The 21,211-nt window shown below is 53.2% G+C and overlaps 1 protein-coding gene across 4 annotated transcripts in view; it reads left to right on the forward strand.

Moving 5' to 3' along the window:
- The window catches only part of SARDH (sarcosine dehydrogenase), a 91,819-nt gene that overhangs the window by 7,496 nt on the left and 63,112 nt on the right, over positions 1–21,211 (forward strand). Inside the window, exons 1-7 of one of the 4 annotated variants that reach the window (XM_011991532.1) lie at positions 838–974; positions 4,869–5,229; positions 6,464–6,642; positions 7,581–7,760; positions 8,572–8,695; positions 8,894–8,994; positions 19,738–19,842. In XM_011991532.1, coding sequence (XP_011846922.1) covers positions 4,899–5,229; positions 6,464–6,642; positions 7,581–7,760; positions 8,572–8,695; positions 8,894–8,994; positions 19,738–19,842 — 1,020 coding nt within the window. In that variant the 5' untranslated portion in view covers positions 838–974; positions 4,869–4,898. Of the gene's footprint in view, positions 1–837; positions 975–4,850; positions 5,230–6,463; positions 6,643–7,580; positions 7,761–8,571; positions 8,696–8,893; positions 8,995–19,737; positions 19,843–21,211 lie in introns of those variants that run through there. The other 3 variants (XM_011991531.1, XM_011991533.1, XM_011991534.1) reach the window with 3 other exon arrangements.

Consider the following 21,211-nt stretch of genomic DNA (forward strand, 5'->3'; position numbering starts at 1 on the left):
TCTCGGCCTCCCAAAGTGCTGGGATTGCAGGCGTGAGCCACCGTGCCTGGCCAGAGGTGTATTCTTTCTGGATTTCTTCTTTCTGGATTTCCTCTGCACCCCTCTTCTGGGTGTCCACTTCTGCCTGGGAATGGGTAACTTGCCCCAGCTCAGAGTCAGGCTGCAGCATCCAGTCTGCCTCCCCCACCAGCTTGCTGTGTGGCCCCCTCCCTGAGCACTGCTGTCCCCAACAGTCACTGGAGGCTGGAATCCCTGCCCTGGGGCCTACGTACCATGCAGTAAAACAGCCAGTGGCTCCTGGGCCTCTCCCCAAACACGGGAGGGATCTGGGAGCTTAGGAGAGCACGACACAGACAGAACAGGAGCCCCTGTCCCTGGGAAGCTGACCCAGGCCTTCTCACCCGCCTCTGAAGGCAGCAAGTGCCCTGTCCCTGGGGGTAAGCAAACTGGGACATGTGCTGAGATGACCTCACCAAAGGAGCCTCCCTGCAATGGACAGGCCCCTGGCCCAAGCTGCTGCTGACCCCGCTTTTCCTGCCCACCCTGCCTGTGCATAGCTCCTTTTGGGCCTGGGGAGCTCAGGCAGGCTCCGGCAGGCAGGCGTGCCTGGGTCCACTGCAGCAACCCTGAGGCCTCTGTTTCAGAGATGAGGAAATGAGGGTTGGAGCGGGAGGTTGACTGCCAGGTCGCCTACGGGTAATGGGGCATGGGGATTACAGCCCTGCTCTGCCACCCTCAGAGGGAGCTGCCCACTGGGCTGGCCTAGAAGCTCCCACTGAGCTGGCCAAGAAGCCGCCGCGGTGGGCGGTACGCTCCGCCCAGATCCTGGGCGGTGACATGGGGCTGGCAGCGAGGCCAGGGGGTGGGGGAGGCCTGGGGTTCCGGCCAGGCCACTGCTTGGGAAGCAAGAAGGTGAAGGCACGTCCGCTGGGCCAAGCACTCTTAGGGCCGAGGGGCGCTGCAGCTGACGAGAGGTACTTGGAGGTACACCCCCAGGGAGGGACAAGGCTGGGGCCTCCCCTATGTGGGCGGGGCTGGGCCTGGCCGGAGCTGGCTGGGATCTCCCTCTGCCTGTGGCTGCAGGGACCATCCAGTTGGGTGAGCAGGACCAGGATTCACCATATGGGCAGCTGCCTCCCCGCCCCCCACCGCTCCACCCCACAACAATCTGCCTTCCCGCCCCAGGCGAAGGTGCCAGGCGCTCTCCTCGCTTGACCCCGCCACCCTGTGAGCCTGGGAGGAGGAGGGCGTTCCTGGGTCCCCTGCTTTGCAGTGAGGTTAAGTTGTTGCTCAAGGCCCCGGTCCTGTAACAAAACCTCCACCGTCTGTCTGATCCCAAGCCCAGGGCTGTCCTCAGCCCTCACTCCTGGGAAGCTGACTCAGGGGCGGGAGAGAGTTGGAGCGGGCAGGAGAGCGGGTTAATGTGGAGGCAGCTGTTTCCAGGGAGGTGGCAGGCAGGAGGGGCTCCGGGCTGTCTCCACTGGGGCCGCTGCCAGCCCCCAGCCCCCAGTCTGGCAGTCCCGAGAGACCTGACTGTCCAGACAGGTGGTGAAGGGGCACGTGGCAGCCTCTGGCGCCAGCAGCCGTTGCGTTGGGCACAGTTGGAAGGAGGAGAGAGACTTTTGCCCAGAGCTGACCAGGTGTACTGTGCCGTGCGTGCAGCACCGTGGTGGGGGGTGGGGCAGGGGTGTTCAGCCTTGGAGAACCTTCCTCGGTGCCACTCAAGCTGGCTTTCCCCTCGTAGGGCACCACTTCTGGGGGCTCCTGGAAGACTGTGGACCTTCAAGCACTGAAGGTATGTACAGACACGTGCAGGAGGCATGCCTCCTTGTCTGGGGCCACCTCTGCAGGCAGGAGGCAGACAGGCTGACACACTGAGGGCTGAGAGGCTAAGGACAAGCCCCAACCCCTCCACACTCCCCTCGCCACTCCGAGCAGACTCCCTGCTCCCTCCCTGGGGATAGGGCGCTGGGGCAGGGGATGGGAGGGCCGCCCTGACCTGCCTGAGAGCTGGGATCCCCCTCACATCCCCCACTATACCTAGGACAGGGTTCTACACCTCGTCAGGCTTGGGCAGTGCCCACAGTTCAGGTGGGACAGGGTGTGGCAGTGGGTCCTGAGTCCCCCTGGGATGGTCAGAAGAGGGGGCAGGAGAGAGTCCCTGGCACGGCCACATGGAGGCCCTGTGACCCTGGTCACCTCAGGGAGCCTCTCCATGTGTCAGACTCCCCCGCTGTGAAGTATGTGTCTATAGGTGTTCAACGAGAGTGAACGAACGAGCATAGCATATGGTCCACTCTTGAAAAACAAGGCTGACTTTCTCAGCTAATTACATCAATCGTTCATACTGATGTAGGTGGCACAGCACTTCACACCTCGGATCACAGCCACATCCCTTTCACTTTTCCTGTAGATCCCAGAAAAGGGCAGTGGAGGTCCACGTTGCGCAGGACACCACCCCACCCCTCCATTGATGGCTGTTGTGAGAGCTTGGTTCTTAACTTCTTAGTTTAAAGAATTTAGGCCGGGCACAGTGGCTCATGCCTGGAATCCCAGCACTTTGGCAGGCCGAGGCACGCGGATCACCTGAGGTCAGGAGTTCGAGACCAGCCTAGCCAACATGGTGAAACCCTGTCTCTACTAAAGATACAAAAATTAGCCAGGCCTGGTGGCATGCACCTGTAATCCCAGCTACTCAGGAGGCTGAGACGAGAGAATCGCTGGAACCCAGGAGGCAGAGGTTGCGGTGAGCCGAGATCATGCCACTGCACTCCAGCCTAGATGACAGAGTGAGACCCTTTCTCAAAAAAAAAAAAAAAAAAAACAAACAAAAAAAAGAATTTAAACATGAGACACACAGCAAAAGAGCTGCAGCATAGAGCGATTTATTGCAAAGGAAAAAGAACATTTTGAAAGTCAGGTGCGGAAAAGACAGTGCAGCACCCTGGGAGAGAGAGGATGTGGGGGGACTGCTCCTAAGGGTGAGGCAGCGTTGACCATTGCTGGAGAAACCCTCTTTCAGGGAGTCTTCCACAATTATTCATAAGCAGGTGGAAAGAGAGGTTACTAGGAAACATGTGATGGCGGGTCCTCTGGGTGCACATGCGGTAGCTGTACATGCTTGTTCAAATGTCACATGTCTCATTAGCATCTTTTTTTTTTTTTTGAGACGGAGTTTCACTGTTGTTGCCCAGGCTGGAGTGCAATGGCGCAGTCTTGGCTCACTGCAGCCTCCACCTCCCAGGTTTAAGCAATTCTCCTATCTCAGCCTCCTAAGTAGCTGGGATTACAGGCATGCACCACCACACCTGGCTAATGTATTTTTAGTAGAGACAGGGGTTTGTCCATGTTGGTCAGGCTGGTCTCGAACTCCTGACCTCAGGTGATCCGCCTGCCTTGGCCTCCCAAAGTGCTGGGATTACAGGCATGAGCCCCCCAGCCCGGCCTCATTAGCATCTTAAAATCTCCACCCAGGGGTGTGTTTTTTACTATTAGAATGAGCAAAGGGTCAGTTTGAGGACAGGTGAAATCAATGCATGCTTGTCCTCTCCAGGGGAAAGGCCCTACTGCAGACAGCCTTGCTTGAACGAGCTCAGTTACAACGCAAACGTGGAGGCTGATTGTATTGATTGCACAGTCACCACGGTTGCTGCATCCCCCGGACATGATGACTCCTTTGACTGCCTGTCCTGCGTCACCCGCACCCAAGGAGACATCAGTTTTCATCAGCGCCTTCTCTCCTGAGAAGGAGGGCTCCCTCTTGCATTCTCATTGTTATTGGATTTTTCTGGCTGGGGAGATCTGGGAGGGCTTCCTGAAGGAGGAGGGATTTGGGGTAGGTCAGCTGGGATGGAGCAGAGGGGAGGAAGGCCTGTTAACCTAGCTTCTGAGCCCCTACTCTGCAATCCCAGTGGCCCCAAGGGAGCAGAGCCCGGACACCACATCCTTCATCAGCTTCTGCCTTAGGTCCCACCGAGCTTTGGGGCTGAAGAAGGGGCAACACCTCTTGTCTGGGTTTGGGAGGGGCCTGCCCAGGAGGAGGTACTGGCTCCAGGCTTGGGGGTTGGGCGCCCCATCTCAAGGCTGCCTGCTGATACCCTGTGGCCACTGCTGTAGCGTCCGCAGTGACTCTCCCTCTTCCTGGCTGGCTGTCTGGGAGTGCAAGTGACTCCATCCCTCCACACAGCCCCCGCCTTGCCTTGCTGTGCCTCCACCACCGCCTTCTCTGGGCACTACCCCAGGTCCCATCCCCACACCACAAGACCTGGGGTCTGCCCCAGCACAGACCTGTGGGGTTCCAGGGCTGCATGGTCCCTCAGAAGCATCTTGAGCTCTGAAAGGGCTCTCGAGACTGGCGGGATGGCCCCCTCCCAGCCCCGGCCTCTCCCTCTCTGCGACCTGGGGGTGAGCGTCCCTGAGACCAGAGCTCCTCCTTTCCAGCTGTTGGTCCTCTGTCCTCAGTCCCCTCCCCGTCCTCCCTGCCCGGCCTCATGGGGCAGCCCCCTTTCCTCAGGTCTCACTTTGGACCTCTGCCAGCCACATCAACCACTCTTGTCTGCCTCCCCTTGTGGCCCCGACCCCCACTCCTACCCAGAGCTTGGCGCTCCCTGTCTTTTCTGTGGCCTGGCAGAGACCTATCCTCACCATGGTTGCCCCTGGGCACTGACAGAGCCTGCTGCATACCAGGTCCTTAAAAATACACACAGAATGAATGAATGAATAAATGAATGAATGCATGCATGACACGGGGAAGCGGCAGGAGGAAAGTCCTGGGAGGTAATACCGTAGGGCCCTTATTCCCTTGGGTACTCAGCACAGCCCCCACCGTGTCCCCTCTGCACCCCACCCAGCTCTGATTCTCTCCCCAGCTCCCTGCTGTGCTGAGGCCCGGAGCCCCCATGGCTTCACTGAGCCGAGCCCTGCGTGTGGCTGCTGCCCGCCCTCGCCAGAGCCCTACCCGGGGCCTGGGGCCATGCAACCTGTCCAGCACATCTAGCCCCACAGCCGAGAAGAGTGTGCCACATCAGCGGACCCTGAAGGAGGGACAAAGCACCTCGGTGGTGGCCCAAGGTCCGAGCCGACCTCTGCCCAGCACAGCCAACGTGGTGGTCATTGGTGGAGGCAGCTTGGGCTGCCAGACTCTGTACCACCTGGCCAAGCTGGGCATGAGTGGGGCGGTGCTGCTGGAGCGGGAGCGGCTGACCTCCGGGACCACCTGGCACACGGCAGGTAGGGACCAGGGGCCAGGTAGGGGCAGGGAGGGATAGGACATAGCGAGGGGCCACAGTCCCTTGCTAGCTGAGACAGTTCAGGGTTCACAACCACCAGCCTGGGGAAGAGACCCTGGGGAAGGGTGCTTGGCCAATTTGCAGATGGGTGGAGCTGGGGGTACCGCTTGCCCTCCAAGTCTCTCAAGAGCTGTGGTGGGAGGAGGAAGTAGATGCTGCTTGTGTGGCCTGGAGAGTGAAGCTGGGACCAAGGCCGGAAACCCCAGGCAGCTGTCCAGAGAGCAGAAGCCCCTTTCCCGGACAGAGCCACCAGGATTGAGGGCATCCCAGGGAGTGGAGGAGGACAGACGGAGACCTTTAGGGGTGAAGCAGACCTATGTCCTCCATGAGCACCAGAGGCTTCTACAGTTCTCATTCTCCTAACTAACCAGTGGGCATGTATTAAGCACCTATGGTGTGCATGTCCCAGGACAGCCAACCTTCTGCCTTCACCCTTTCAACCATGGGTGTCCTGGTAAACTGGATCTCCTGACTTGCAGTGTCGGCCAATTTCTGTGGTATAAACACTCCCGCCTTGGCCAATAGCAAACCACCAGTATGAGGTCACTGACTGTGGAGTTGGGAAGAGGTTTATCCCCAGGCTCCTGAGAGCTGATGTGAGCCGGCTCCCACACGCCACTGCTCCAGCCCTTGCTCTTGCCTTCTCACTGGCCTCTAGCTGGGCTGTCGTAGCCCCTTCCCTGACACTTCATCAGTCACACCCCTGGCCTGCCACCTCTCAGACTCAGCTGCTGGAGGGCAGCCTTTGTTGGGAAGAGTGAAGATTTAGGCTTCATTCAGTAGTGGGTTGGTGTCCTGGTGCCCCCACTCACCTGCTCTGTGACCTTGGCCACAGAACTGTTGGTGCCACTTGAACTTGATGGATAAGAGAATCACGCCCTCCTCATAGGACGACAGGCTTAGCACGGGGCTTGGCACACAGTAGGTGCTCCAAAAATGGGGGCTTTTGTTATGTCACTCTCTGAGTTGCCCAAGGGCGAGACCTCCCTCACATTCATCTTGGTCCTGTTATTTCCTGCTCAACAACCTCTCCAGGTCCCCCAGGGCCTGCAGAGAAAGACTCTGCAGAGAAAGACACCCATGGTTGAATATCAGGGTATCTCCAGATATTCGTAGGGGGGGAAGGAGGTGCAGTCCCCTCCCTGGGGAGTGATGGCACCCACCCTCCCGGGCAGGCTTGCTGTGGCAGCTGCGGCCCAGTGACGTGGAGGTGGAGCTTCTGGCCCACACTCGGCGTGTGGTGAGCCGGGAGCTGGAGGAGGAGACGGGACTACACACGGGCTGGATCCAGAATGGGGGCCTCTTCATCGCGTCCAACCGGCAGCGCCTGGACGAGTACAAGAGGCTCATGTCGGTGTGTGCTCCCCTGCGGGGGCAAAGAGGGGGGCTTGGGTGGGTGGGTGCACTCCCTGGGGGGTCATATTGGTGGGTGCACGCCCTGTGGGGGGTAGGGTGGGCTCCCTGTGAGGATGGAGGTACCGGGGGCTCATGTCCGTGTGCGCATCCCCTGAGGGGCTGGGGGTGGGGGGCTTGTGTGGATGAGTCTGCCTCCTGCGGGGTCGGGGGTGGGGCTTATGTCGGTGGGCACCGTTCTGCCACGAGAGAGAGGACATGCCACAGGGAAGGAGCCCCGGCAGGTGACAGATCTGGGTTCCAGCCCTAGCGCTGCCCCTTGCTGGCTGTGCCACCTGGAGAAAGTGACTTTGCCAGGCTTCATTCAGTATTCCCAGACAGGGAATCTGATTGGCTCAGCTCTTCCCTGTCCCAGTGGTCCACGCCTGAGGACACTGATTGGCTGTTCTTGGGCCAATCAATGTGGGGGCGTGGTCTATCTGACACTCTGAAACTGAGGACTTTCTTCTTTCTTGGCAGCTGGTCTGACTGGGAAACTTCTCAGGCCCAAAGTATTAGACTTGTGGGGTTATTTATTTTATATAATAGACACTTTGTGCCGGGCACTGGTCTAAGTTCTTGGTCAGTGACATACACTATTCTCACCCCCACTTCACTTGGGTGAGCCTGAAGCGACTTTGCCCCAGGTTGGTCACACAGCTGGTGAGGGTCGGGTTGGCACAGGGGGCCTGGCCCTGGAGCCTGCCTCGATGGAGTATCCCCTGCTCCTTAACTCTTATGCTGAAGCGGATTCAAGGGACAGGCTCCAAAGGCGTGGGCACCAGCTAACGCTTCTGGGAGAAAGTGAGGCTGGGGTTTGCGGTGGATGCCCAGCTGGGGAGGGAGTGGCCCAGGGGTCTGCTTCCCACGGACTCAGTTAATCTCCCTGGGTCCTCCCAGCTGGGCAAGGCATATGGTGTGGAATCCCACGTGCTGAGCCCGGCAGAGACCAAGACTCTGTACCCGCTGATGAACGTGGACGACCTCTATGGAACCCTGTATGTGCCCCACGACGGTACCATGGACCCTGCTGGCACCTGTAGCACCCTCGCCAGGGCAGCCTCTGCCCGAGGAGCACAGGTACTGATGGCCGCCCGGCTCTGGGTCCCCTGCCCCCAGTCCACTCCTCCTTCCTGCCTTAGAACCCTGAGAGCAGAAGGCAAGAGAACAGCAGCCATTCTCCAACTGCTGTGTGACTTGGGGCCAGTGAGGACCTCGCTGAGCCTTCTGGTCCACCCCTGCCAAGGGGAGGCTATGCCTTCGGTCTGTTCACAGACATCAGGTCATGCCGTGGGTGCACCCATTCCTCTGCTGCATGAGCAAATTGTCTCAAAAGCCCTTCTTGTAATTTGTATCTGCATTTATCTCAACTCCGCACATCTTTGTAGAACAATTTTAAGAAGACACATAAGCAAAAAAGAAGTCAAAATCACACAGCAGTAACTAGTATTGACATTTTAGTATGTTTTACTCCAAATATTTTTCTATGAAAACATATATGTATGCAAAATAGAATCAAGCTGCTGTTGTTTTGTGACCTTTTTTTTTTTTTAACCAAACAGTAGACTGCAAATATCTTTCCATTAATCAAATATCTTGCTTTAAAAAAAAAAAGTCAGTTACTTTTTCACATTATGAAAAGAGGGTTTCCCCCAACAAGTCAAGTGAAAGAACTTGACCAACTTTCAAGTTCTCCAAGTCAAGGCATGGGTGGGTCTAGTTTTCTGGTGCTGTGGTCATCCCGTTTCCCTGACAGTATCACAGGGGACCTGCTGCTAGCAGAAACAGTGTCCCCAGCTCCCCTCTGGGAGGAGAGGCTGGTTGAAGAGGGGTTGGTAAACTCCCCCAGGGAGTCCCGTGGAGTTTTAGAAGCAGTTCCTCTCAATCCCAGGTCATTGAGAACTGCCCCGTGACTGGCATTCGTGTGTGGACAGATGATTTTGGGGTGCGGCGGGTCGCAGGTGTGGAGACTCAACACGGTTCCATCCAGACGCCCTGCGTGGTCAACTGTGCAGGTGGGAGTAGCATTTCTCCTGACTCCTGTGTGGCCATGCTGGCTGCTCCCTAAACCTGCTCCCACCTCTGCAGGGCTTCTTTCTGGGGTGGGGAGTCCCTGCTAGGGCAGACAGGTCTGCAGAGGCAGCCTGTGCACACCTGAGAGGCAGCTCCCACCACGTGTCAGCAGAGCTGAGCTGTCTGTGCTCTGCCCGCAGGAGTGTGGGCAAGTGCTGTGGGCCAGATGGCTGGAGTCAAGGTCCCACTGGTGGCCATGCACCATGCCTATGTCGTCACCGAGCGCATCGAGGGGATTCAGGTAGGTGGACAGCCCCGGGTTCTGTGTCAGTCTGTGGGGGGCACAGCGACCTGGCTCTGAATCCCAGCTTGAACCCAGGTGGTGCGACCCTAGTGGGTTCCCTCACTGCCCCAAGCCTCAGTCACCTCATTTGTGAAATGGGGATTGTAACACGGAGTGTTTCCAGGTGGTGTGAAGATTAAACTAGGGAGCACAGGGGTATCCCTGATGGGGCTGACCCCCTTGTTCCTCAGGGCCTGGCCTCTCCTTGATGCCCAGAACACAGCCCAGCCTGTCCTGCATGGCGCAGGAGGCCTAGCTTTTTGTCATGTTCTGTGCCCAGGAGTTTCAGGGAAGCCCCAAATGTTTGCACGCTCCCAGTGTGCCTGGGGTGCCTGTCTCAGAGGGTGCTGGTTCCTGGCATGAAGAACCTCTCTGAGAGCCTTCTGCCAAGGGAGGTTGGGGGCCTGGGTGCACCTGCTGGCACCTGGGTGCCTCCTGCCCTCTCTTCTCTCTTCTCTCCTGTCCTGAACCCCTCCCTCCCATGGTGGTGGCTGGAAGCTTCCTGCCACTTTGTTACTGACTGCCCTCTTTCCATCCATTCATCACGTGACCCTCCCTTACTCATTCCTCTCTCTGTCCAGCCCTCCGTCTCTCCATCCGTCTCTCCATCCATCTACTCCTGTATCTATCCACGCCTTCTCCTATTTATTCCCTCATCCCTCTACCCATCTCCCTTCCCTTCGTCCACTCCTCCCTCCACTCATTCCCTCCCTCTATTCATCTTGCCATCTCTCCATCCATTCTTCCCTCCTCCATCTCTCCATCCATCTATTCATCTATTTATCCACATGTTCACATGTCCATCCCTTCTTTCATATATCCTTCCATCCACCCACCCACTCAACCTTCTACACATCAATCCCTCCCTCCCTCCCTCTAGCCACACCTCTCTCCCTCTGCGCTTCCACCTACATATTAATCCAAACATTCACATTCCATCGAACCCTCCCTGCATCAGACATTGATGGGGTGAGCTCAGTGTTTCAGACCCGATTTTAGAAGCTGTGGCCATAACACAGACAGAGATCTAATTCTTGCTGGGTAGAGTTGGGGGGAGGTACAGACAAGTATACGTGCAATTGCAGAACATGCTGATAAGGGTTCTGATGGGAACTCAGGGGCTATAGGAATTCCCAGCCCTAGTGGACCAGGGGAGGCTCCCTAGAGAAGGCAGCTGCATCTAGGTGAGGCTCTTGAGGGTGGCGTGGTGGAGAAGAAGCATGCACAGAGCGTGCATGGCAGTCGGGACCTGCAGGCCGTTCAGACAGCCAGGGCCAGAGGCTGTGGGGCAGGGTCAATGTGAGAACAGACTGCCCTTGTTTAGGGTCAGGGCCAGTGAGAGGGAAGCCTGGGCCCCTGAGCGGGGAGCTTCGTCCCTGGGGGCTACCCATCACCACCCTTTGCCAGCCTGGCTTCCCTATGGTCACTGGGGAGGTGTCAGGCTTGGTTGCTTCGTAGACCAGGGCAGTGAAGAGGGTGGGGAAATGGGGCGGAACCTGAGTCCCAGTGGGCTCTTGCCTCTGACTCCAGTGCACTGGCAAGCCACGCCCCACTGGACACAGGACCCCTTATTCATAGAATGAGTCTAACTCCAGCAAACGCTCACTGCAGGTGGCTGGTGCCACGTGCCGGGTTAGGGACTAAGAGTAGTCACACGGTGGGTGTCAGAGCTGAGTGCTGAGGCCTCTTCCCTGGCTCCGGGTCCCTGGGGAGAGCCTCTTCCCCTAGGTGGCCACCAGGGATGGCACTCAGGCTGCAGTGGGCTCCTGGAGGGCGCGCAGAGCTGTGTCCTGGGACTTCAGGGAGGGTGGCCACAGAGTGTCCACCAAGCGCAGGACTGTGGCTCCATCCTCCATCCCTAATTCCTCCCAAGGCCTGCCTTTGAGGTGCCTTTCCAGGGAAGAAGCAAGGCAGAGTTGGCCTAGGTCCCTGCAGCTGCCTCCTCTTGTCTATGTCAAGATTCAAGCAAAGCTAGGGGGTGTTACTTACAAAGCCAGTCCAGATCCCAGCATGCCTCTGGTACCAGAGCACAGGAAAAGGGCCACCAGCCCTGGCAGCTCCGAGACCTGGTAGCAGAAAAGCGGAGATATGGGGCTTCGCACAAAGCCCCTCATGTTCCTCTGACACCTGGCCATGTGCACGTGCCCGGAAGTTGGCCCTTCCAGAGGCTGCCGCTGGGCAGTTGGTGTGAATCTGAAGAAGGAGCCAGGCCGCCGGCCCTGACCTGCCCACCTGCTGTGGCCTGACCCCCTGGGTGAGCCACAGAACAAGGCAGGGGGCCCTGTCTTGGGTGCATGCCACCTGTGCAGCCCATTTCCATCTGCTCAGGAAGCTCCCTAGGTGTGGCAGCCTTGTGCAGCCGGACACTGTCCACCCGGATCAGACACAGCCACACACATCGGGGCCTGGGGGCTCCGGCTGGCAGGTGAGGGCTCAGGTCTCACGTGTGGTTCATCTTTCTTCTTGGGTGGCCAGAGGGTTGTGTGGCCCCAAGGATCTCCCTTTTCTGAGGATCTGTCCCAGGCCTGGGTCCTAGAGAGCTTTGCCCACAGCTTCCTTTGTGGCCGGGACTCATCTCTTCCCTCTCTGAGCTGTCGTTGAAGCAGGTGGCCCGGGTGCTCTTAGGTGGCCTCACATTTGCGCTCTGGCATCCTTTTGTAGCAGCAAGGAGTGGCTTCTCCATCAAGGGGCAGAGTCGTGGGTAAGAGCCCGGGTGCTGGGTTTAAACGCTGACTCCTCCATCACCCAGGCTGGGAAAGTCTTGTCACCACTCTGAACCTTGGTTCCGCAAAATGGGTAATAACCATCCCTACTGCCTCAGGCTCTGTTGCGGGAAGGACAGAGTGGTGCAGCTGGGCGTGGTGCCTGGCATACAGCAGGTGCTGGTGAGGAGGTAGCTGTGCGATGACAAGGACAAGGACAGAGGGGTGTGGAGTTGTTGCCAGCTGGAGCTTCGGAGAAAGATCGCAGAGGGCAGGAGCAACAAGGCAGGGCTCGGATGGAAGAAAGAGGCGGATGGAAGGCATGGGTTGAGGTCAGGAGGCAGGGAGTCAGTGGCACCAGGGCCAGACTGGAGACAGTCGGAGCAGGAGGCTGCTGCCTGGAGAGAAAGGCCAGGGCTCCACTGGATGCTGATGCTGAACTGGGAACTCCGCTGGGTGCTCAGAGGTAGCAGGGTCTGTGCAAGGGCCAGGAAAGTCCAGACACGGATCCTGCTGGGACAAGCGTCAGGGGCTTCCCCGGCCACCAGGTGTCCCCACTGTCCTGCTCTATGGAGCTCCGGGGCTGGCTTTGGTTTTAAAGTAGTAGTGCTGGTAGAGGTTAGGTTATTATTATTATCATTGGTTGAGACAGGATCTCACTCTGTTTCCCAGGCTGGAGTGCAGTGGCACGAACATAGCTCACTGCAGCCTCAACCTCCTGGGCTCAAGCGATCCTCCCACCTCCGCCTCCCGAGTAGCTGGGACTACAGACACGTGCCACCACTCCTGGCTACTTTTTGTATTTTTTATAGAGATGAGATTTTGCTATGTTGCCCAGGCTGGTCTCAAACTGCTCAAGCGGTCCTCCTGCCTCAGCCTCCTAAAGTCCTGGAATTACAGGTGTGAGCCACTTCGCCTGGCTATTATTATTTTTAAACAGTGCTCAGTTACTGGGGACTTCTATGTGCCGCCTGACAATGATCCCTTGATGCAGATGCTCTCATTCCAATGAACAGGACTCCTGGGATCACGGCGGAGAGGGAGGGAGCATCTGCCAGGATGTCCCTTCTGGTCTCTGCACATCCCCTTTTCTGCTCTCAGAGGCGGGTCAGGGGTCACATCTTCTGTGCTCATCTCCAGTTCAGGGGCAGGTGACAGAGGGATTGAGAGAAGGCTGTTCCTCGCGTGCAGAGGAGCCGCAGTGGAGGTGGACGTCATGCCTGCTTGCTTTCTAAATCGTCTTGTTTTGTTTGGTTTGTTTATTGGTTAAATCAGCAGTTCCTGTCTGCCATATTATGATTTTGTAAACATTGGTTTTTTGTTTGTTTGTTTTGTTTTGTTTTGAGACAAAGTTTCACTTTGTTGCCCAGGCTGGAGTACAGTGGCACAGTCTCAGCTCACTGCAACCTCTGCCTCCTGGGTTCAAGCAATTCTCGTGCCTCAGCCTCCCATGTAGCTGAGATTACAGGCGTCCATCACCACACCCAGCTGATTTTTTTTTTTTTTTTTTTTTTTTGTAGAGAGGGGGTTTCACCATGTTGCCAAGGCTAGTCTCGAACTCTTGAGCTCAGGCAATCCGCCCATCTTGGCCTTCCAAAGTGCTAGGATTACAGGCGTGGGCCACCGTGCCCAGCTGATTATATAAACATTGTTAATGCCTGATCAAGTAGTGTCCAACTTTTTGTGTTTCTTGGAGTTATTAATAGTTTTTGCCTCGGTTGCTCAGTTTCCTCTGTAACTGTTGTGTGTGTGTGTGTGTGTGTGTGTGTGTGTGTAACATTATTCTCATGACCCAAAACCCATACCTGTTATCAATCACTCCCCATTTCCCACACTATCCCCAGACTTAGGCAATCCCAAATCTGATTTCTGCCTCGATGGAGTTTCCTATTCTGGACATTTAGTATAAATGGAATCGCGCGATGTCTGACTTCTTTCGCGTGGTGTGTTTTCATGGTTTGTCCATGTAGTACGTGTATCAGTATTTCATACTTTTTGCAGCTGAATAATACTCCATTGTATGGATAGAATGTACTTTATTTATTCATTCACCCACTGGTGGACATTTGGTGTTTCTCATTTTTGGTTATTTTGAATAGTGCTGCTGTGAACATCCATATGCATGTTTTTGTGGGGACCTATGTTGTTATTTCTCTTGAGTTTATACAAGTTGAGCACCCCAAATCTGAAACTCCAAAATGCTCCAAAATCCAACACTTTTTGAGCACTAACATGATGCTCAAAGGAAATGCTCACTGGAGTATTTTGGATTTTGATTTTTGGTTTGGGGATGCTCAACAGGTAATGCAAATATCCAATAATGCAAATATTGTGAAATACTGCTGTTCCCAAGCATTTCAGATAAGGAATACTCAATATATACATTGGAGTGGAATTACTGAATCATATGGTAACTCTATTTAACATTTCAATGAACTATCAGACTATTTTCCAAAGAAGCTGCACCATCTTACATTCCCACCAGTGAGGTATACGGAGGGGTTCCAGTTCCCCTTCATCCTCACCAACTGTTGTTATTTTTTGTCTTTTTTAATGCCGGTTATCCTAGAAGGTGTGAGGTGGTGTTTCACTGTGAGTTTGATTTGCATTTCCCTAATGACTAATGATGTGGAGCCTCTTTTCGTGTGCTTATTGATGTATTTGTATATCTTCTTTGGAGAAATGTTTACTCTGACACTACGCCCATTTAAGAATAGGTTTGCTTGGCTGGGTGTGGTGGCTCACGCCTGTAATCCCAGCACTTTGGGAGGCCGAGGTAGGAGGATCATGAGGTCAGGAGATCAAGACCATCCTGGCTAACACGGTGAAACCCCGTCTCTACGAAAAATACAAAAAATTAGCCAGGCGTGGTGGCGGGCACCTGTAGTCCCAGATACTCGGGAGGCTGAGGCAGGAGAATGGTGTGAACCCGGGAGGCGGAGCTTGCAGTGAGCCGAGATAGTGCCAGTGCACTCCAGCCTGGGCTGCAGAGCGAGACTCTGACTCAAAAAAAAAAATCTTTCCGTAGGATTTCCTTAAATATTCTGGATACAGGTCCTTCATTATGTACATGATTTATGAACATTTTCTTCTATTCAGTGGTTGAAACTTCTATTCAGTGGTTGTCTTTTCAGTTTCTTTTTTTCTCTCAGAATCCAGAAGTCATACATAACCTTTTCACTTTTATTTATGGTATGGTTTGTAGCACAAGTTTTAAATTTTAATAATGTCCAATTCATCTCTTTTTTTTTCCCTTTTGTCATTTGTGCTCTTGGTGTCATATTTAAGAAGACATTTCCCAACCCAAGACTGTAAAGATTTACTTCTAATATTTTCTTCTAAGGCTTTTATAGTTTTAGCTTTTATACTTATGTCTGTAATCCATCTTGAGTTAAATTTTGTGCATGGTGTGAGGTAGGGGTCCAACTGCATTCTTTTGCATGTGGCTATCCAGTTGTCCCAGCAACATTTTTTGAGAAGTCTGCTTTCCCCCAAGGAATTGTCTTAGCACCCTTATTGAAAATCATTAACTCTGAAGAAGAAGGTTTATTTCTCGACTCTCAATTCTAATTCATTGATCTGTAGGTCTATCCTTATTTAGTAGCTCACTGTTTTGATTACGTAGCTTTGCAGTAAGTTTGGAATCAAGAAGTGTGAATCCTCCAACTTTGTTTTTCCTTTCCAAAATTGTTTTGAGTATTCTTGGTCCTTTGCATCCCTGTATGAACTTTAGGGTCAGCTATTTAATTTCTTCAAAGAAACTAGCTGAGATTCTAACAGGCATTGTGTTGAAGCCATAGATCAATTTGGGATGTGTTGTCACCTTAACAAAAATAAGTCTTTCATTTCATGAACATGAAATGTCTTTCTATTTATTTAGGTCTTCTTTAATTTCTTTCAAAAGTATTTTCTAGTTTTTAGAGTACAAGTTTTGCAATTCTTTTGTCAAATTTGTTCCTAAGTGTATTTATTATTTTTGATGATATTGTAAGTGAAATTATTTCTTATATTCCTTTTCAGATTATTCAATGCTAGTGTATAGAAATACATTAGTTTTTTGACTGAGGCCAGTGGCTCATGCCTATAATCCCAGCACTTTGGGAAGCTGAGGTGGGCAGATGCTTGAGGTCAGGAGTTCGAGACCAGCCTGGCCAACATGGTGAAACCCTGTCTCTGCTAAAAATACTAAAATTAGTCAGGCGTGGTGGCATGTGCCTGTAATCCCAGCTACTTGGTAGGCTGAGGCAGGAGAATCATTTGAACCCAGGAGGTGGAGGTTGCAGTGAGTTGAGATGGCACCACTGCACTCCAGCCCAGGTGATAGAGTGAGACTCTGTCAGAAAGGAAGAGAGAAAGAGAGAGAAAGAGAGAGAGAGAGAGAGGAGAGAGCTAGTAGTTTTTTAGTGGGTTCCTTAGGATTTTATATATACAAGACCTTGTTATCTGCAAATAGGAATATTTTTACTACTTTTTTTTCAATCTGGGTACCTTTTATTACTTTTGCTGCCTAATTGCTGCCCTGGCTAAAACTTCCAATGTAATGTTGGGTAGAAGGGGTAAGAATGGATATCCTTCTCTTATTCCTGATCTTGGGGGGAAATCAGTCATCCTTCTCCCGTGAAGTATGACATTTGCTGTGGGTTTTTGTAGATACTCTTCAGCACTTTGAGGAAGTTCCCTTCTTCCAAGTTTGTTAAGTGTTTGTTGAGGCTTTTTTTTTTTTAATCATTAAAGATGTTGGATTCTGTCAAATGCTTCTTATGCATCTACTGGAATGATTATGTGGTTTTTGTCCTGTACTCTGTTGATATAGTGTATTTTATTGTTTGGTTTTCATACATTAAACCAACCTTGCATTCCTAGGATAAACTCCAGTTGGCCATGGTGTTTTGTTTTGTTTTGTCACGTGTTTTTGAGACAGAGTGAGACTCTGTCGCCCAGGCTGGAGTGCAGTGGTGTGATGTTGGCTTACTGCAACATTTGCTTCCTGAATTCAAGCAAATTCTCCTGCCTCACCCTCCTGTGTTGCTGGGATTACAGGCATGTGCCACCACACCCAGCTGATTTTTGTATTTTTAGTAGAGATGGGGTTTCACCATGTTGCCAAGGTCTGGTCTCGAACTCCTGACCTCAAGTGACCCTCCCACCTGGGCCTCCCAAAGTGCTGGGATTACAGGCATGAGCCACCATGTCCCGTCTGGCCATAGTGTATCATCCCTTTTGTATGTTGCTGCATTCAGTTTGCTATTGTTTTGTTGAGGGTATTTGCATGTGTGTATATAACTGTCACTATTTTTCCCCAGTTGTGTCAAGGGATCTGTCAAACACCTATTGATACTATTTTCTGAATATGCATACACATCAGATAAACCACCTAATGCCTCTAAGTCCCATTTCCCTCCCCTGGAGGACTTCCTGCTGCCTTCAGATCTTCCACTCCCTTTCAGACTGGCCACTGCGTGGTCTAAGCTGTCACTCCAGGGCCTTCTTCACGCCTCCCTGCCTGGAGCCATGGCTTTTATTCTTTCTGGGCTTATTTTCCTCCTTTTGTCACAGTGTGTTCTCTGGCCATTTACTGCAAAGGAGTATGTGAGAAGTACATGTTTTGTGTTCATGAATGTCTGAAAAAGCCTTTATTCTTTTCTTACACTTGATTGATGGCTTGACGGGATCTAGAATTCTGTGTTGAAAAACATCCATCAGACGTTTGAAGAATTTGCTCCATGTCTTCCAGCCTCCAGCGATGCGGTCCCCTGTTGATGGCCCTCCTGGCCACCCAGTGTTGTGTCCTGACCACCCAGTTTCCCATGGTGTGGCCTTGATGCAGGCCTCTGTCCAGACACAGGGCTTGGTGGGCACTCTTGGGCCCTTCCATAGGAATGCATGATTTTCAATCTGATGATTCTTCTTGGATTGTTGCTTTGACATTTTCCTCGACTCCATTTTTCTCTGTCTTTTCTTTTGGAACCCCCGTAAAATGGATGTTGGACTTTCAAGATGAACCTTCTGATTTTCTTATTTTTTTCCACTCCTGATTTCTGTTTTGTAGTCTTTTTCTTTTAGCCTAATTGCTGGATGATGGTCCCAGCCTTATCTGGCCCTTCTGTTGAATTTTAAATTTTGACTATCATATCTCATTTAAAGACCTCTTTCTTCATCTTAGATTCTTTTTTCATAGCACTGTCTTTCATTCTGACATGGTTTGACTGTCTCCCTACCCAAATCTCACCTTGAATCATAATAATCCCCAAGTGCCAAGGGTGGGACCAGGTGGAGATAATTGAATCATGGGGTAGTTTCCCCCATACTGTTCTCGTGGTAGCGAATAAGTCTCAGGAGATCTGATGGTTTCATAAAGAGAGTTCCCCTGCACATGCTCTCTCTCTTTCCTGCTGCCATGTAAGACGTGACTTTGCTCCTCATTTGCCTTCCACCGTGATTGTGAGGCCTCCCCAGTCATGTGGAACTGTGAGTCCATTAAACCTCTTTCCTGTATAAATTACCCAGTCTTGGGTATGTCTTTATTAGCAGTGTGAGAACACACTAATACACCATCTTCTTGTATTCCTGATGTTCTTGTTGTGGTTTGTGGTTATTTATTTATGAGACAGAGTTTCACTCTTGTTGCCCAGGCTGGAGTGCAATGGCGCAATCTTGGCTCACTGCAACCCTCGCCTCCCAGGTTCAAGAGATTCTCATGTCTCAGCCTCCTGAGTAGCTGGGATTACAGCCACATGCCACCAAACCTGGCTAATTTTTTGTATTTTTAGTAGAGATGGGGTTTCACCATGTTGGCCAGGCTAGTTTTGAACTTCTGACCTCAGGTGATCCACCCGCCTTGGCCTTCCAAAGTGCTGGGATTACAGGCGTGAGCCACTGCACCTGGGCTGTGGTTTAATTAAATTAAATTAAATTAATTAATTAATTTATTTATTTTGAGATGGAGTCTCGCTCTGTCTCCCAGACTAGAGTGCCGTGGCGTGATCTCAGCTCACTGCAAGCTCCACCTCCCGGGTTCACGTCATTCTCCTGCCTCAGCTTCCCGAATAGCTGGGGCTACAGGTGCCCACCACCATGCCCGGCTAATTTTTTGTATTTTTCGTAGAGACTAGGTTTCACCATGTTAGCCAGGATGGTCTCGATCTCCTGACCTCGTGATCTGCCTGCCTCAACCTCCCAGAGTGCTGGGATTACAAGTGTGAACCACCGTGTCTGACCCTGTGGTTTTATTTTTATGAGAGAGTGAGCAGCGGTCTGATTGGAGGCTTGGAGGGGAGGACTGGAGAGCCTCTCAGGAAGGTTGGGCAGCAAGCCCTTCTCTTTTAGGGGGACCCTGGCGTCAGCATCTCAAGCCTTCACTGGGCCTCTCAGTGTCTCACAGAAGAGTCTGTAATCTGCTATGGGGGGTGGGGGGATGGCAGTCCACTCTCCCCGCGTCTGGAACCTCTCAGGACCCACATCTCCAGGGGAAGATCCTTCCGTACATGAGCAAGCACATTGCCCCCTGCAGAAGAACCTGGGGTAGCTCTGAAGATTCAAGAGGAGGCAGGAGGGGCACACTGGCTGGTCTTGCTCAGTCTCCCTCTCCTCCAGCCCCAGCTAAGGCTCACCGCTCCTCCATCTACTCTGCATCCTCCAGGGTTGGTTGGAATCTCCCATCCATCCTCTGCTGTTGCCTCTGCCTATTCTCTCATCTTTGTGGGTTAGACGTTTTGCTTCCCTCCCTCCCTCGCTCTCTTCCTCCATCCATTCCTCCTTCCTTCTTCCCCTTTTGCTGTTATTTTGTGGGATTTGGGGAAGGAGAGGCTTGAATGGCAGTGACCCGTTCACTGTGTGTAACTCGAGACCCCGTGTCCACCCTGTCCTCAGGGTCCTACAACGAGGAGAACCATCTCGGGCCGGTGACCCTGGGTGGAGGTGCTGGCCCACCATGGGGCATGGGGAACCAAGTCCCCACCCAGTTCTGGCTGATGCCAAAGCCTCTCTCTCTGCCTTCCAGAACATGCCCAACGTCCGTGATCACGATGCCTCTGTCTACCTCCGCCTCCAAGGGGATGCCTTGTCTGTGGGTGGTTATGAGGCCAACCCCATCTTTTGGGAGGAGGTAAGATGCCAGGGCCCTGGGATAATGGGAGGGAGTCAGGGCTGCATCTCCGCATTGAGAGGGTTTCTTTCAGGAAGACCAGCCTCCTGAAGCTCCTCAGAGGAACACCCGAGAAGTGGCAGGTCCCCTGGCCCCACCAAGCTCAAAGCCATGTTGCTCTTACCCTGAGGGTCCTGGCAGGCAGTCAAATCCAGAACTGGGGCAGCTGGAGGGCTTTGCCTCAAAACATCAACAGTGAAGGGCTGCACAGTGTGCAGTGATGACCTCAGAAGGGCATGAGAGCACACAAGTCCCATGTCCTTCAGCAAATGACACTGCCCTCCCAGCCAGCTGCTGCAACAACATCTCCCCTGGCCTGGGCTGTTCCCTGGGCAGCTTCTGGGGTTAGGGCAGCCCTGCAGCCCCGTTCTATGTGTGTATGCATTTAGTCCACACATGGAATTACTGAGTGGCTACTTTGGGCTAAAAACTGCTTTAATTTCTGGAGAAAGAGGGAAACGAAGATGGAAGTCCCTGACTTTGGATGCCTGTATTTTGGTGGGGAGACATACAACAAACAAACAAACGGCTGGGCAAGACGACTCATACCTGTAATCCCAGCACTACGGGAGGCTGAGGCAGGTGGATCACCTGAGGTCAGGAGTCTGAGGCCAGCCCGGCCAATATGGTGAAATCCCGTCTCTACTAAAAATACAAAAATTAGCCAGGAGTAGTGGCGGGCACCTGTAATCCCAGCTACTTGGGAGGCCTGGGTTCAAGAGTCACTTGAACCGAGGAGACGAAGGTTGCAGTGAGCCGAGATCGCACCACTACACTGCAGCCTGGGCGACAGAGCGAGACTCTGTTACAAACAAACAAACAAATAAGGAATGAAATTCTGGAAGGTGATCATGCACTGAATAAAATTAGCAGGTTAAGGATCAGCCTAGAGAGACTAGAGCAGAAGGATATCCTCTAGATGGGTGGTCAGGGCAGGGTTTTTTAGGGAGGGGACATCCAAGCAGAGCCCTGTACCGAGACCACAAACCAGCGTACCAGATCTGGGCGAAGAACTGCACCACTGAGGGATGAAGGCCTTGAGCTCAAACAAGCTTTGCTCTTCCCAAAGAGCCACGGGAAGTCAGGGTGGCGGGCCCAGTGGTAGAGGTAGGCAGGCTGGTACACACAGGACGTTGGGACCATCATGAGCTGCAGGGGGCCAGAAGAGGCTTGCGAGCAGGGAAGGGGCATGGTGGGATCTAGGGGAGTGGGCTGAGGGAGGGTGGGGAATAGGGTGACCAGCCAGAGGCCATGGCAACCATCAAGGGCCGAGTGGGTGGAGGCCTGGGCCAGGGTGGGGAGGGGGAGCAGACAGGCCTTGCTGATGGGT

This window comes from Mandrillus leucophaeus, unplaced genomic scaffold (assembly GCF_000951045.1).
Source record: "Mandrillus leucophaeus isolate KB7577 unplaced genomic scaffold, Mleu.le_1.0 Scaffold398, whole genome shotgun sequence".
Classification (NCBI taxonomy): Eukaryota; Metazoa; Chordata; class Mammalia; order Primates; family Cercopithecidae; genus Mandrillus; species Mandrillus leucophaeus.